This window comes from Lutjanus erythropterus, chromosome 1 (assembly GCF_056507025.1).
Source record: "Lutjanus erythropterus isolate fLutEry1 chromosome 1, fLutEry1.hap2, whole genome shotgun sequence".
In the NCBI taxonomy this organism is placed as follows: domain Eukaryota; kingdom Metazoa; phylum Chordata; class Actinopteri; order Lutjaniformes; family Lutjanidae; genus Lutjanus; species Lutjanus erythropterus.
Window position 1 is genome coordinate 22,131,741 of NC_139317.1, and position 13,192 is coordinate 22,144,932.

The 13,192-nt window shown below is 36.2% G+C and overlaps 2 protein-coding genes across 9 annotated transcripts in view; both read right to left on the reverse strand.

The window, feature by feature from the left end:
- Positions 1-1,352: 1,352 nt before the first annotated feature.
- On the reverse strand, positions 1,353-7,026 carry sinhcafl (SIN3-HDAC complex associated factor, like). Of its 3 annotated transcripts, none has more exons than XM_084716823.1 (6): positions 6,915-7,026; positions 5,637-5,801; positions 4,949-5,048; positions 4,744-4,858; positions 3,309-3,462; positions 1,353-3,181 (listed from the first exon to the last, which is right to left on the reverse strand). In XM_084716823.1, the coding sequence occupies exons 2-6, from the start codon at positions 5,762-5,764 to the stop codon at positions 2,998-3,000; spliced, it is 681 nt and encodes a 226-aa protein (XP_084572949.1). In that variant the 5' UTR covers positions 5,765-5,801; positions 6,915-7,026; the 3' UTR covers positions 1,353-2,997. The 3 variants fall into 3 exon arrangements, with proteins under 3 accessions (XP_084572949.1, XP_084572933.1, XP_084572940.1); XM_084716807.1 differs by lacking the exon at positions 6,915-7,026 and adding an exon at positions 6,500-6,778; XM_084716814.1 differs by lacking the exon at positions 6,915-7,026 and adding an exon at positions 6,500-6,773 and having other exon boundaries at positions 3,309-3,459.
- A 1,176-nt stretch (positions 7,027-8,202) lies between these two features.
- The window catches only part of dennd5a (DENN/MADD domain containing 5A), a 46,389-nt gene continuing 41,399 nt past the window's right edge, over positions 8,203-13,192 (reverse strand). For all 6 annotated transcript variants that reach the window (XM_084716874.1, XM_084716841.1, XM_084716882.1 and 3 more), the window contains 4 exons: positions 12,915-12,997; positions 11,473-11,596; positions 11,022-11,190; positions 8,203-9,675 (listed from right to left, as the gene is read on the reverse strand). In XM_084716874.1, coding sequence (XP_084573000.1) covers positions 9,492-9,675; positions 11,022-11,190; positions 11,473-11,596; positions 12,915-12,997 — 560 coding nt within the window. In that variant the 3' untranslated portion in view covers positions 8,203-9,491. The remainder of the gene's footprint in view (positions 9,676-11,021; positions 11,191-11,472; positions 11,597-12,914; positions 12,998-13,192) is intronic.

The following is a 13,192-nucleotide window of genomic DNA, read 5'->3' on the forward strand; positions in this document are numbered from 1 at the left end:
GAAGAGACTTCTATTTTGAAAGCACTGACCGGAAATCCTTTGATAAGCCTGACGTGCTGAGTTCTTTCAAAGTCTCAACTCTGTAAACATGGCCTTTGGTGTCTGTTTTAAAGTTGACAACTGCAAACCTCTGATAAAAAAAAAACACCGAATACACATAATACAAGTACATACTATGTCGTCAATGACGGCTGGTAAGCTAATTTAGCTCGCTTCTAGCTATCTAGCTAGCTCTAGAAGAGGTCCGTTAGCCAAACAACGTGGTTGCTAGGCAACGGATGTTCTAATTTAATCAGTTTCGAACGCGATTCAGCCGTTGAAAACTAGGGGGGAAAAAAATCTAAAAGTTTTTAAAAGCGCTTGTTTTTCTTTGTTCTGTCATCGCGTCAAATAAATAATAATTTTCGCTTCAAATCTATGACTAAATTGTGAAAAAAAAAAAATAATAAAAAAAATAAATATCCCCCAAATAAGTGGTAATCCGTACATAGTGTGGAGTCAGTCTTCTGTCCTTCTCTGGTCCCACCTTAGTATTATCAAGATTTTTCAGTATTTTTTTATCAATACCAAAGAATAAATTTCATACACACAGTTTTATATAGTATATAGTTCATATAAATAGTTTCACACCTAACCTAACCTAATTCATGTGACCCACGTATTCTGTGACGTTTTCACAGTAATTTGTATTTTCATAAGTGTTTAAAAGATGTAGCCTGCATATTTTATAACTTACTTTAACTCACTCAAAATGTGTTTAAGTTAAAACGTATAATTCTTTAAATACTATGGAGGTTTAGTTTCCATTCTTGGGAACAGCTTGCAAGTTGTAATATGTGAAAAAGTATAGGTCCATAAGAAAGTAAAACTGAGTGTATGTGGTACAATTTTCATAAACCTATTCAAGTGGCACACTGACAAAAGACTAAATAAATCAAAGCAAACTAGTGTGGTCACTGTGTATATCCTCATTGAACTGCCCTCCATGTAGTTCTTGTGCACCACCTAGCGGTGCGCACAGATATCACAACCACACTTCTTTTACTCTTTTTTTTTATTACAATACGGATCTACTTTGTGGTACAGTATACAAAAAAAGCATTAAAAAAAACTTCTACATTGCATGTTAAGAGGAAGTGCACAAAATCAATAACAGACTTTCTGAAAGGCTCTACACCAGTTATCAAAAATTCAGTAAAAAAAAAAGTTTTGCAATAAATAAGTATAAATTACATGATAATCATATTGAAAAGGTCAGGTAATTCATTTAAGGCACATCTCACATCCCAAAATGTACCTCGCAAAAACAATATGGCAACTCCCTAAGGACGAAAAAAAAAAAAAAAAAAAGCTTATTTTCCCACCTTAAAAAAGGGAGCAGCATTTCTCCTTTTAATAAGAATCATAAAACATGTTCAGCATTTAACTACCCTGCCGCAGAAAAGTTTATATATTAAGCAACTTTACAGAGCATTGCCTGTCAATTCATGAAGTTTGAATGAAAAACAAAAAAGTAACCGTTGTCACTGCAGTCTTAATTTGATAGACAGTATGCACCATGGCGAAAAGTGTGCAATCTGAGCATTATTTTAACATGACATATATGAGAAAATTATGAAGTATGGTTAGGAAAGTGTAAAAATTATTGCTGAAATAATGGATGCTTTTTACAAGCCAATTTGGTTGAATAAGGATCCATCACTTTACATTAGTGAAAGTGATAGAAAGACCCCAGAGCACTTCTCACATTCAAAATGTCTGCATAGTTTGAACTTTGACAATTGCTTCTGAAGATAAATCACAGCAACAACAAACAAACACATTTTCTCTTTAAAAGCATTAGTCTGGCAAATATGTAGAGTATTGTTAAACATGTCATGTATATTCAGCTTCTGACCATTGCATGTCATTAGCAGTCAAACAGATAAAGAATATTGCAGTTCACTCATGCTGCAATTAAGCATTTAGCGTTCCCTGCATTTTAACACGTATTTCTAAACAGAGCACGCCTGTAGAGAAATGCATCTGAGACAATTAGATGTGACAATGTGCTAAAACTCAACTGGCTTAGCATAAAAGTATGTTTCAGCACCTTTCAGACATGCAACAACATTTTTTTCCAAGACATAGTGGTTTTCCACTGTGTAATAAAAAAAAAGAAAAAGATTTGGATGTACCAAGAGCCGAAACACTGTGTATTTACAAAACCCATTTTAAAAAACAGTTGCTTTACAACATGCATTGTCATTCCATTGAAATCTGTACAAAGGAAATAAATAAATCACTTTTGTCATTCCAAAAAGCAGAGGAATGTACTGCATGCATGGAGTGTTTCAAACTTGTGGCATGCCTAAGCTGTGAAAATGTCAGAGATGATTCTTTTCCCATCTATACACACACACACAGATTAAAAGCTCATTAAATTCATAGAGAACAGCTGTACTAATGATCCCTGGTGTAGCCAACAGCCATTTGTGCACTACGGAGCAAAAATAAGACAAAACATTGCAGCGACATGTTGAAGAGCCACTCCAACACACAACAACAACAAAAAAAAGCTGGTAGTAGAATAGCTGGTGTCTTTCATATATACACACACACTTACAGTTTGACAAATTGTGGAAAAAATAGAACAGTTTTGATATGTAAGAAAAGGTGACAAAATATTTACAAAATGTTGATCACTTAATACAAAATAACCAAAAATAAATCAAAATCAGAAACGGAGCCTCAACAAAATTTTCTTCCTCATCCTATAAATAACACTAATGCCCATAATATTTTTTTTTTTCCTTTTTGCTTTCTATAAAAAAAAGATAATCAACTCTATACAAAAATTAAAAAAATACCCATATAAAAAGGAATATTACATAGAAAAGAAACATCTAACTAACAGATATAATCAGAAGAGAGAGAGAGGAAATGGGGAGGTCTGCCACTGGAGACAAATCCAGGCGGATGCCATGGATAACCCTATGGGGGATTCAACAAAACCAATCACCAGGGTTCTTTCACGTCTTCTGGGAGCTGTGGAGGAAGTGAGTCTGGGAGGTGTGTGCCCACTTGTGTGGACGCCAGCGTCTTCTGTTTTTTGGAACTGCAGCAGGGCTTGAAGAGTCGAGGATCAATAATCACCTCTCCAAACCGGCCCTTATAGACAATCCCACAGCACACCTTTTGCCTGAAAGGGGGAGAAAAAAAAACCCACAAACACAGATGAAAGACAAACGTTAAATTACCATCATACTAAAAAGACACAATTGTCATATTGTCAAACATTAAGCTGTTCAATGAGAGCACCAGGTTACCTTTTCCAGTATGAACGGTCCAAGAAAGAGAAGATGGAGGGAGTGGAGCGTCTTTGTTTGGACTCTATGTCTGAGCCATCATCTGACTGGTTGCTGTAACTGGGAGACTGTGCGGGAGACACACTGGAGGTTGTGCTGTGGGCATCTGAGTCTGCTTGGAAAACAAAAGAAACAGTTAAAACACTGTCATCAAATTACCACCATGATTTATTCTGAGCTGCAACGAATAGTTCATTGTAAGACAAATAGTTGCTGACCATTTTGATAATCAGTTTAGCGTTTCAGTCATTTTTCAACCAAAAATGTCAAACATTTGCTGGTTCCAGCTTCTTAAATGTGAGGATTTCCTGCTTTTATTTGTCATGTATGACAGTAAATAAAGAGCCTTTGGATTTTGGACTGTTGGTTGGACCAAGTAAACATTGTGAAGGCATCATTCTGGGCCCCAGGAATGGTGATCATTTCCCCACAATTTTTGTGACAATTTAATTGACCAAGCGATTAATCAAGAAATGAATTGACAGATTCATTAATGATGAAAATAACTGCTAGTTGCAGCCCTTCATTTATTAGCCACAATAGTGACTGATGAGATGGGAAATTCACCAATAGCCTCAATATATTGGGAAATGTTTAGCTTTTAATAAATACTAAGAGAGAAAGCAGCCCAACAAACACTCAAGATTCAAACTAAGGGAGCAACAACTAATATGTTAATTATCTATCAATATGTTGATTCTACATTCTTTAATTGTTTGGTCTATATAATGTCAGAAAATGGTGAAAATACTCAAAAATCTCCTAATGCTCAAGTTGACATGTTCAGACTACTTGTATTGTCTAACCAATAGTTTAAAACCTAAATGTGTTCACCTTACTATCACAGAAATGCCTTTAGTGACACTATTTTAGGGCTTTTAAGCTTAAGCTCATACGAATTATGAAGAGAAGGAAGATACTACAACAGGTTTTTGAAAAACATTTCTGTTGTCCTCATTTGCTGTGTGATCTTGTTTTTTTTATGATACTATTCCTTCACATAGAAACATTCAAAGAATTTATCAATGACCAAAACTGTTGCTAATTAATTTTCTTAAACCGACTATTTGTTTCAGCCCTAATGTGAACCTTGAGACACTGCAGTTACATGCATTTAATGGTGCCCTAACCCAAAGAGCCACAAGATGCTGCTAAACAGTCATTTTTAATCAGGCTGTTAGTTTACGCCAAGAGGAAAACCACATTAAACCCAAGGCTGACAGAGTGAAATTACAAGTATTTCTATGACCGTGATATAAAGCATTTTATCCATGAACATACATAATTCTAGTTAACAAAAAATATTCCTTTGTCCAGCTAGTTCCAAAACAAATTTATAATACAAGACAAACCTCAAAAACATGCGTGTGACTACTTAACATTTTAAACAACTTACTTTGTCTCTTTAATTTGTGAAGCTTCTTTAACTTGCTTTTCTTCTTCCCATCAATGTTCTTCATCTTCTTGGGTTTTGTCATCTTGAAGCCTGGTCCAGCTCGGGCATCCACCACCTGAGTTAGGTCAGGCACAGACATCAAGTCAATTTAAAGCTCACAGCAGAACAAATATAATTCTCCCTACTGTCACCAGACATCACTTACATGGTTCCAGTTCTTCTTGGAGCCATTAGGTAGCTTCTTCCACCTCTTCACCAGCAACACACAGGCATTGCAAATGTCTCCAACACGATCCTCTGACAGTCTAAAAAAAAAAAAAAAAAAATTAATGGAGCGCACAAAAACACATGAGGAAAAGTGTCATTGGTAAAGTTTAACATCATGATGCACTATTTTCTTTTATTTTAATATAAACGTTGTGTCAATAGCTATTGTTGTATTGACATGTTTGCTTTTTGTTATCCTCCACACATAAACAAAACACAGTGAAGACACACAATGAAGAAATACAAGTGAAGATATTGCTGATCATAGTGTGCATGTCCATACTTATTCACATATACAGTATACATATCTATATTCATGTACCACCATGTTTAAACATACATGCAATTAAAAAGGGAAAAGGAGGGAAAGTTAAAAATGAGAGGAGATATGTTTTGATCTTCCTTTATAGAAATAATACTACTACAGTTTTCTGTTATAATTTCATTAAAGCATCTTCTCAAAAACATTATCCAGCTGATATTTCACTCACATGTATACAATATATTGTAAGTCGATTCCCTTTCCTTAATTTGAAGAAAACCCATCTGTACTCACATGCACACAAGCAAAAACACACAGGTTAAGGCTCTACACATGCATAACATTAATGAATGAGATCTCTTACCCAAAACACAGTCTGAATGTCTCCTCATATCGGCTGCTGTCTGTGAAGCGTGAGCTGGAGGACTTGGTCTTGCAGATGCAACAGCCGTCGTTACTCCGGTAGATCTTTGACTTGTGAAAGCCAAACATAGTCTGTTCGTAGGTCAGTGTTATGGCAAAAAACAACCTGAAAACGTAAAACACAGATCGGTAATTCGGTAAATGTGCCAGCACCGTGGATGGCTCCAGACAGATGTGCCTTCTACTATTGAGAAGGGGGCGGTCCCTACACGCTCGCATACTCTCAGATATAAGTAAGCCATTCTCAACCTATAATTTTAACATAATTCTGTATGAAAATAACATGTTAGGTGGAAGTTTATGGCATCTACAGCACACAAACAACCTAATAGCTGAACTGACTTCTGGCTAAACCAACAACGCTTGAATGTGTTTAGAATTTAAAGGCAAGTCGCGGGAAAACAATCAAAAACAGACAGAAAACACTGGCAACCCTAACGTTATATCTGATATTATTGGTTGTGTCGTCGAAGAAGCTAAACATAATGACCTTGTAAGTTAGATTTGATGCAGTAGCAACTGAAACAACCTGCCAAACTTTCACACACTCCGCACGGTTAACGTGAGGTCAATCTCAGAAGCGTTACACCCACTACACAACGTTTTACTATCCTTAACTGACTGACAACGTTACTTTTCCGAACACATGTCAGCATACAGGAAACTTTGCCATTTTTCTAGCATAAAGACAATGAAAATATTTGACGCTACACATTTTTCAGTTAGGATTTGTTTGCGGCGACAACTCGAAACAAAAAGCGGGCAGCAGCGCTTTCTGAAGTGAAGAAACAAAAAGCTAGTTACCGGGCTATTCGTTGAATTATGTGTAACATTCGTATCTTAAGAAAACACAATTATCAACTTGGCACAATGCATGTGTGCTGCCAAATTTTAATAAAATACAAAAAGTTGCGATGAACACATCCTGCCCTTTAAATTCTAACTTTTGCCCGCTAGAGCGCCAAATATGGCTCATTGTTGTTAGCTGTTAGCATGCTAGCTAGCCGACTGTGCTACTACTACCACGCCACGCTCTCGTTCACTTCCACGTTATCCCATTGTCGAGTCGGTTAGTCTTTGTACATTTTGCTCGCAACAACTGCAAACGCACACGTCAAGCTACCATTACACCGCATTACCATCAGTCTATTCACACACAACAAACCAGTAAAAACTCACAAATGTAATTTCTGTATAAAAGAAATACCAGTGCACTTACTGGACAAAAACTTTGAATCTTCTCCGTATTCTTTTCACGTACTGCGCATGCTCCTTACTACTAATGCATACAGCTGGCCATTAGAATATCATTAGCATAAAAAGCCGGAATGAAAGGGCTGAGCGTACAATGACCATATATGGAGTGCAGCCGTTGAGTTTGAACCTGGGTCCAACCAATCGCAGCCATCCTCGCGTACGCTTAAGAAGACATGAATCATGGGAAATGTAGTCGAAAAACGGGAGCTCTTCGTGCGCACGCTGTTAACGGCCTACTTTTAAAACTCAAAATCCCATAAACCACTTGGCCAAAGGCTTTAAAGATAAACAGCTATTTGACATGGCGCGAAGAGTTTGTTGACATTTTCTCAGCTGAGAAAGCACATTCAATAAAGACTCTAAATCTATTGATAGACGTATTGCTAACCTTAATTCATTAGAATCAATGCTTTATTACTTTAGAACTACGATTAGATGGGGAATTTACAGTTGCAGTTGGCCAAAAAACATTTTAGCATTTTAACATTTTCATTAGGGCTTCGACTAACAATTATTTAATCCACTAATAAGCATATTATTGTCATTAATTAATAAATCATTTGGTCTTTAAAATGTGAGAAAATAAATTAATAAATAGAACAATAAAATAAATAACAAAATCACAATTTTCCAAAACCCAAATTTATATGTTTTGTCTGACTGACAGTACAGAAGCCAAATGTATAGGGTTCAGTAAATCAGAAAATGTTCAAATTTAGGAAGTTGAAAACAATTTTTTAAGTGACCTACATTTTCTCAAATAAGAGCCATTCAACAGAGAACACAAATCTACAATCAGCTTATTATCTCTAAGACAATTAAAACACTACTTTATTACTTTTCAGCTACAATATGAATATTTTAGGATACTTTGTTTTTAATCAATGCAACAGAAAAAAAAAAAAACTTACATTAGACTTAGGCCGTCAACTATCTGATTTAACATACTGCCATCATTTAATGAATCATCTGGTCTATAAAATGTGAGAGAATAACAAATATTTCACAAATTTTCTAAAGTTAATGAAATCAAATTCCTTGTTTTACCTGACCAACACTCCAGAAGCCAAATGTATTCAGTTTACTGTCATTGAAGATGAATAAAACTAAATATTCACATTTAAAAGCCAGTGATTTTTTGAAGTGAACTACATGTTCTCAGCTGTGAAAGTACATTCTCCAGATAATATAGATCTATTAATGAATAGCTGGTTAATAATACAATTAAATTCAATTAAATCCACTTTAAATGCATTACAGATGCTTTATTCTTAATATATTTTTACACTGTACACTGTTGCTCACTTAGTAAACACTACATTACACAGCTATGTCAATAAATGTACAACAGTATTGGAAAACAAAAATATATATCTCCCAAGATGCTCATGTGTGGGTCGTACACGGACGAGTACAACACAGTCATTCCAGACGTTGGTTGGCACAGAAAAGAAGTCCTTCACATATCAAATCTCTTGTTCTGCACAGTAAAGTTCAATGTATGTAACAGAGGAGCTGGAGGGCCCGGTGACACCTCAAGACACCCCGATATGGAGTTTGTAAGTGGGTAGAATTTTCTCTCTGGTGGATATTGCATAGCAAGAAACCATGATGATAAAATCAGAAGGGGGGGAAAGAGCAGTCCTTTTTGCTCCTCACATGGGAAGCAGGAGATCATCACGCTGTTTTTGTTCAGAGAAGAGGGCAGATGTAGTGTCAGGGCTGGGATGATGGGAGGGAAAATGGCTGGTTGGAGGTATTTACATGAAGGCTGTTATTGTGATCCACTCTGCACAGAAAGCCGGGTCAAGCATCTCTCTGGAGGACTTGTGTCTGGAACACAAACCAAAGACTTGGGGTATTTTCCTTTATCCAACAGAATGAACTGTCCATCACTGGATACAGGCTAAAGCCAGTCTTATTATCATGCAAGAAGGGTAATTTTCTCTGCTGAAGGTATTCCATTTCTCAGGGAAAGGGCCTTTGTTTATTTCTATGTAGGTGAATCTTCTCTTCCACTCCACAAACCTCCTGTCATACACATACTTATAAAGCATACTTCTACATCATTTGCTTTAAGCTCTGCGTAATGACATTGGAATCTGAGTTGACAACAGAGCAAGCAACTTGACTGATTTAACAAAATAATACTGTTTTTCTCTGAAAATATAATAACAGTTTTGATCCTCACTTTCCCTTAAATATAGCCATTGTCAGCAGTTCACGATAACAATGAAAATATTTAGCTTTCAATAAAACATTATAGCACAAGTAGGTCAATAATGTGAAAATCATGGTTCATAATAGAAAACATATTTTTTAACATCTAATGGCAACATCATTGAGGATAAAAATAACAACATATCTTGAAAGGCTCATTGCACTTAATATATGGCAAATGTAACAGTAGCTTTAATATAAGCCAGAAAATGTCCTTTGTTCAAGTCAGTTCCTGCATATAAAAGGTTCAGTTATTCTTTTTTAGTGGTCCCCAGTGATCCTCCTAGTCAGGTACAACTGGTGGGAAGGTGGCTGCAGTTTAGATGCCGACGCCTTTGACGAGCGAAGCCTCCAGGGTGATGTTGAACTCCTGCAGAGTCTGTAGCACTCTTATCAGAGAGTTTACCAGTGAGCGGTCCTTAATCAGTGCAGTGTCCTCGTACATCTGAGCAGTGATTGGACAGTCTGCGAGCAGAGCGATCCAGTGATGCAGCAAATGGTCCCTGAGAGAAGAAGACACACGTGAAGTCAACACCAACACATTACAGTAACTTCAAAGCTAATTTCACAGACAAATCACTTTATACTGTAGTTAAAAATCTCCTCCTCGACAAAGGCTTGTTAAAAATGTGTATTATTGTGAAGAGCTGCAATTAATGATTATTTTTTATTATAGATGAATTTGTCAAAGGGCTGAAAAATTAATTAAATTTTTATTGAAACTGCAATATGGCTCACTGATATTTTCACATCGCAGGAGGACCAATATGTGTTAAAGACAAAATGTGCACATCATTTTCTACAGACTTAAAAAACACATTTTTTTGGTAAAGAGTTCATCATAATAATTTCAAAGTTTTTAAATGAAAATGAGAATAATAATCTAAAAATGGTCATTCCCTATGACAAATCATAGTAATTCCCATCAGCAAATCATTTCACAATTGCAATACAATTAGATATTTTTTTCAAAATCTTTCTGTCATTTTTTTCTATTAACAGATTAATTCTTTTGTCTATCAAAAGTCAGAAAAATGCTCATCACAATGTCCCAGAGCTTGAGGTGATGGTTTCATGTTACTTGTTTTGTGTGACCAGCAGTCAAAAACCCAAAGATATCCAATTTACAGTGATATAAAATAAAGAAAAGGAGTAAATCCTCACAGTGGAGAAGCAGGAACAAGTGAAAGCATTTCTTGCTCGATAAACAACATCAACAATCTTTTACCAAAACTGTTGACTATGTATTTGGTTTAGATTGAATATTCAATGACTCATCTAATTGTTCCAGTACTACTATTTTGTATAGACGAATCAGAAATTAATGAAACACAGCCGTACATCAAGTTAAAAAAATCACTGCATCACAAAGCACTTAAATGCACAGACACAAACGCTCTTCAGCTTGAAAGAAAGACCTGAAGGAAACCAATAAAATGTCTGATACATCCAGAATCCTCAAAGGAGAGATCATTTTCACTTGACTCCTCGAGGGTCAGGATGCAGGTCAAATACGAGCAGTGAATCCACAACTGTGAAGGATTCAGTGTCTTAACCAGAGACATTTCCGTAAGAAGGATCGATTCGTATCCTGAGGGCTTAAGCTTCATTTATGTTTATATATTAAGAACTAATGACGTAGATTCAGGGACTGTACACATGGCTGTAGCTGACATGTCGGCAGGTTCATGAGTTACTTCCTACTCTTATTATTTTTATTTGTTTTTGTTCAGTCCTTTTAGTTCCTACTTTCATGTGTTTATTTATATCTTATGTTTTATCCTTACTGTGGCTGCTCGCACTCTATGCAGCAAACTGTGTTTCCACCTGGATGCACCTGTCTGCCTACCTTGCACCCAGACAGACGAGCATCTGGAACTTCCCGTCCTTGCCGATGTTTCTGGACGTGTTGTTGATGGCACGCATGAAGCGGCAGAAGTGGCGCACTCTGGTTTGCCAGTTTTCATCCGGAGTCACCTCCCGCTGCTCTGCACTTTCAAAGTACACTTGTGACTTTTCTGTCCAAGAGAAAAAATAATAATTTAAAGACAAACCAGTTAACAATTAATTGCACTGCAATACGAAGATTTATTTGAAGGAAAACTTCATTAAAATTCTTTGTGTTTAAAACAGACACATCAAGCTTGACAGGTGATAAAAAGTTTGTATTGTCCATTATAACTGGCTTTTATTTAAGATGACCACAGCTGCTGTTCTTCATGAAGAAACAAACTTTTTCCCATTCAAGTCTACAGGGTTCTTCATAGTAATATAAGGGAGTAATGATATTTGATCTTTACCCAAGAAGTCCCAGATGAAAACATTCTTAAAGAGTCGGGGTGATTTGAAACCATGCTGGAAAACTTGCTCCAGAGCCCAGACGAGGCCGTACTCCCCACAGAGGAGAAGAGTCAGACTGCCTCTCTGTGGAGAGAAAAACAACATGTAGTTAGAAATGATTATAAAGCTGTCGCTGTCTCACAAATTACTATTAAAAAGAGCACTATTTGGATACAGTTCTTAACAGCTTTACAGATCCAGTTATCCCATTAAAATAACAACCTTTTCCCAGTATCTTGAAGAAACAGAGTACTAAGGTGCTTGGGAAACTGTAAAGAATATAGTGGAGACAGCCGTCTCTCACAGGTCATAATTTATTTCAAAACAACTTCCAAGTAATAAAGCATTACGATAAGTGATAACAGCAGTGACTACGTTTACTGAGCATTGTATTAATTTATGAGATCACAAAAGAAATACTTTTTTAGTTGTCATATCAGCATGAGAATAAAATCATGTATTGTTTACATGGTTATGGACACAACAACAGAACTCAGAGTGCATTTAAATTTTAGGGACAATTTCTAATGTGAGCAGCCTCTCTTCATTGTTCTGTCCGTACCGTTAAGAGGTGGAGCAGAAGTGGAGGGGATTTCCCAGTAAAAAATCCTTTGTACTTGGACTAAACAAAGAATTACTCTTTCAACCTGTAATCAACAGATCAGTTACAGCAGGCATCACTCTGTGTGCCTTACTAAGTAATAATTATCAGTGTTGGTGCTTTATATCAGTGCATCCAGAGCAGAGACAATAACAGGTATCATTCTGGGACAGTTTCTCAAAATATAAATGTTGGGAGAAAAAATGGTATGTCTGGCTGTATTAGAAATCTAATTGAGGACTGTTAAATCAACTGCTGCAATGTGAAGATACCTTAGCTTAAGTGCATTTATTTTTATTATGTACAAATTTATTGCTTTATTTTGATTTTTTATCTATCTATCTATCTATCTATCTATCTATCTATCTATCTATCTATCTATCTATCTATCTATCTATCTATCTATTGTTTTAAACTTATACTTTAAACTTATTTTTTGTTGTTTAAGTCTGTATATATTCCACAAAGTCTGGAGATTAGTGATGCCAAAATATCCCTTAGTAAAGTCCCATTAAAAGAGGGGCTGCAGTTAAAAATCAAATTTGTAGCAGCAACAGATCAGATTGATTTTTCCTACTTGAATTGTATTTTTACTGAAATTGTTGTAAATAAAGTTTAAAAAAATCATTCTGGGCCAGAAAAATATGATATGAAAATATGTTTAAACAATCTTAATTATACCACGTAGCCCACAGTTGTAGTGAGGGGCTTGGGGACCACCAAAGCAGAAAGCTGTTATTCTTCATTTGCGATGAATAATAGAACTACGTGTTGGGGCCTGTCTAGACTGCCGTCTCTCACCTCCTTCTCCGGTTTGTGGAAGTGCTTCACAATCCCGTTGATGGCCTCTCCCACTCCCTCCTGGATCTGACCTGTGTTTAACTCTGGAGGAGAAGTAAAAGGCAAACAAAGATGCTGTGAGACAGTACAAGCAGACACAGGGAGGGAAAAATCTCTGTCCAGGTTTTATCTGATTGTCTCTGTGTTTTCTCATTCATTTTTAGCAGTCAGTGTATTAAAAACAAGACTGTGTTTTCAAATAACAGAATGTTCACACACCACTATCATCTATGACTTAT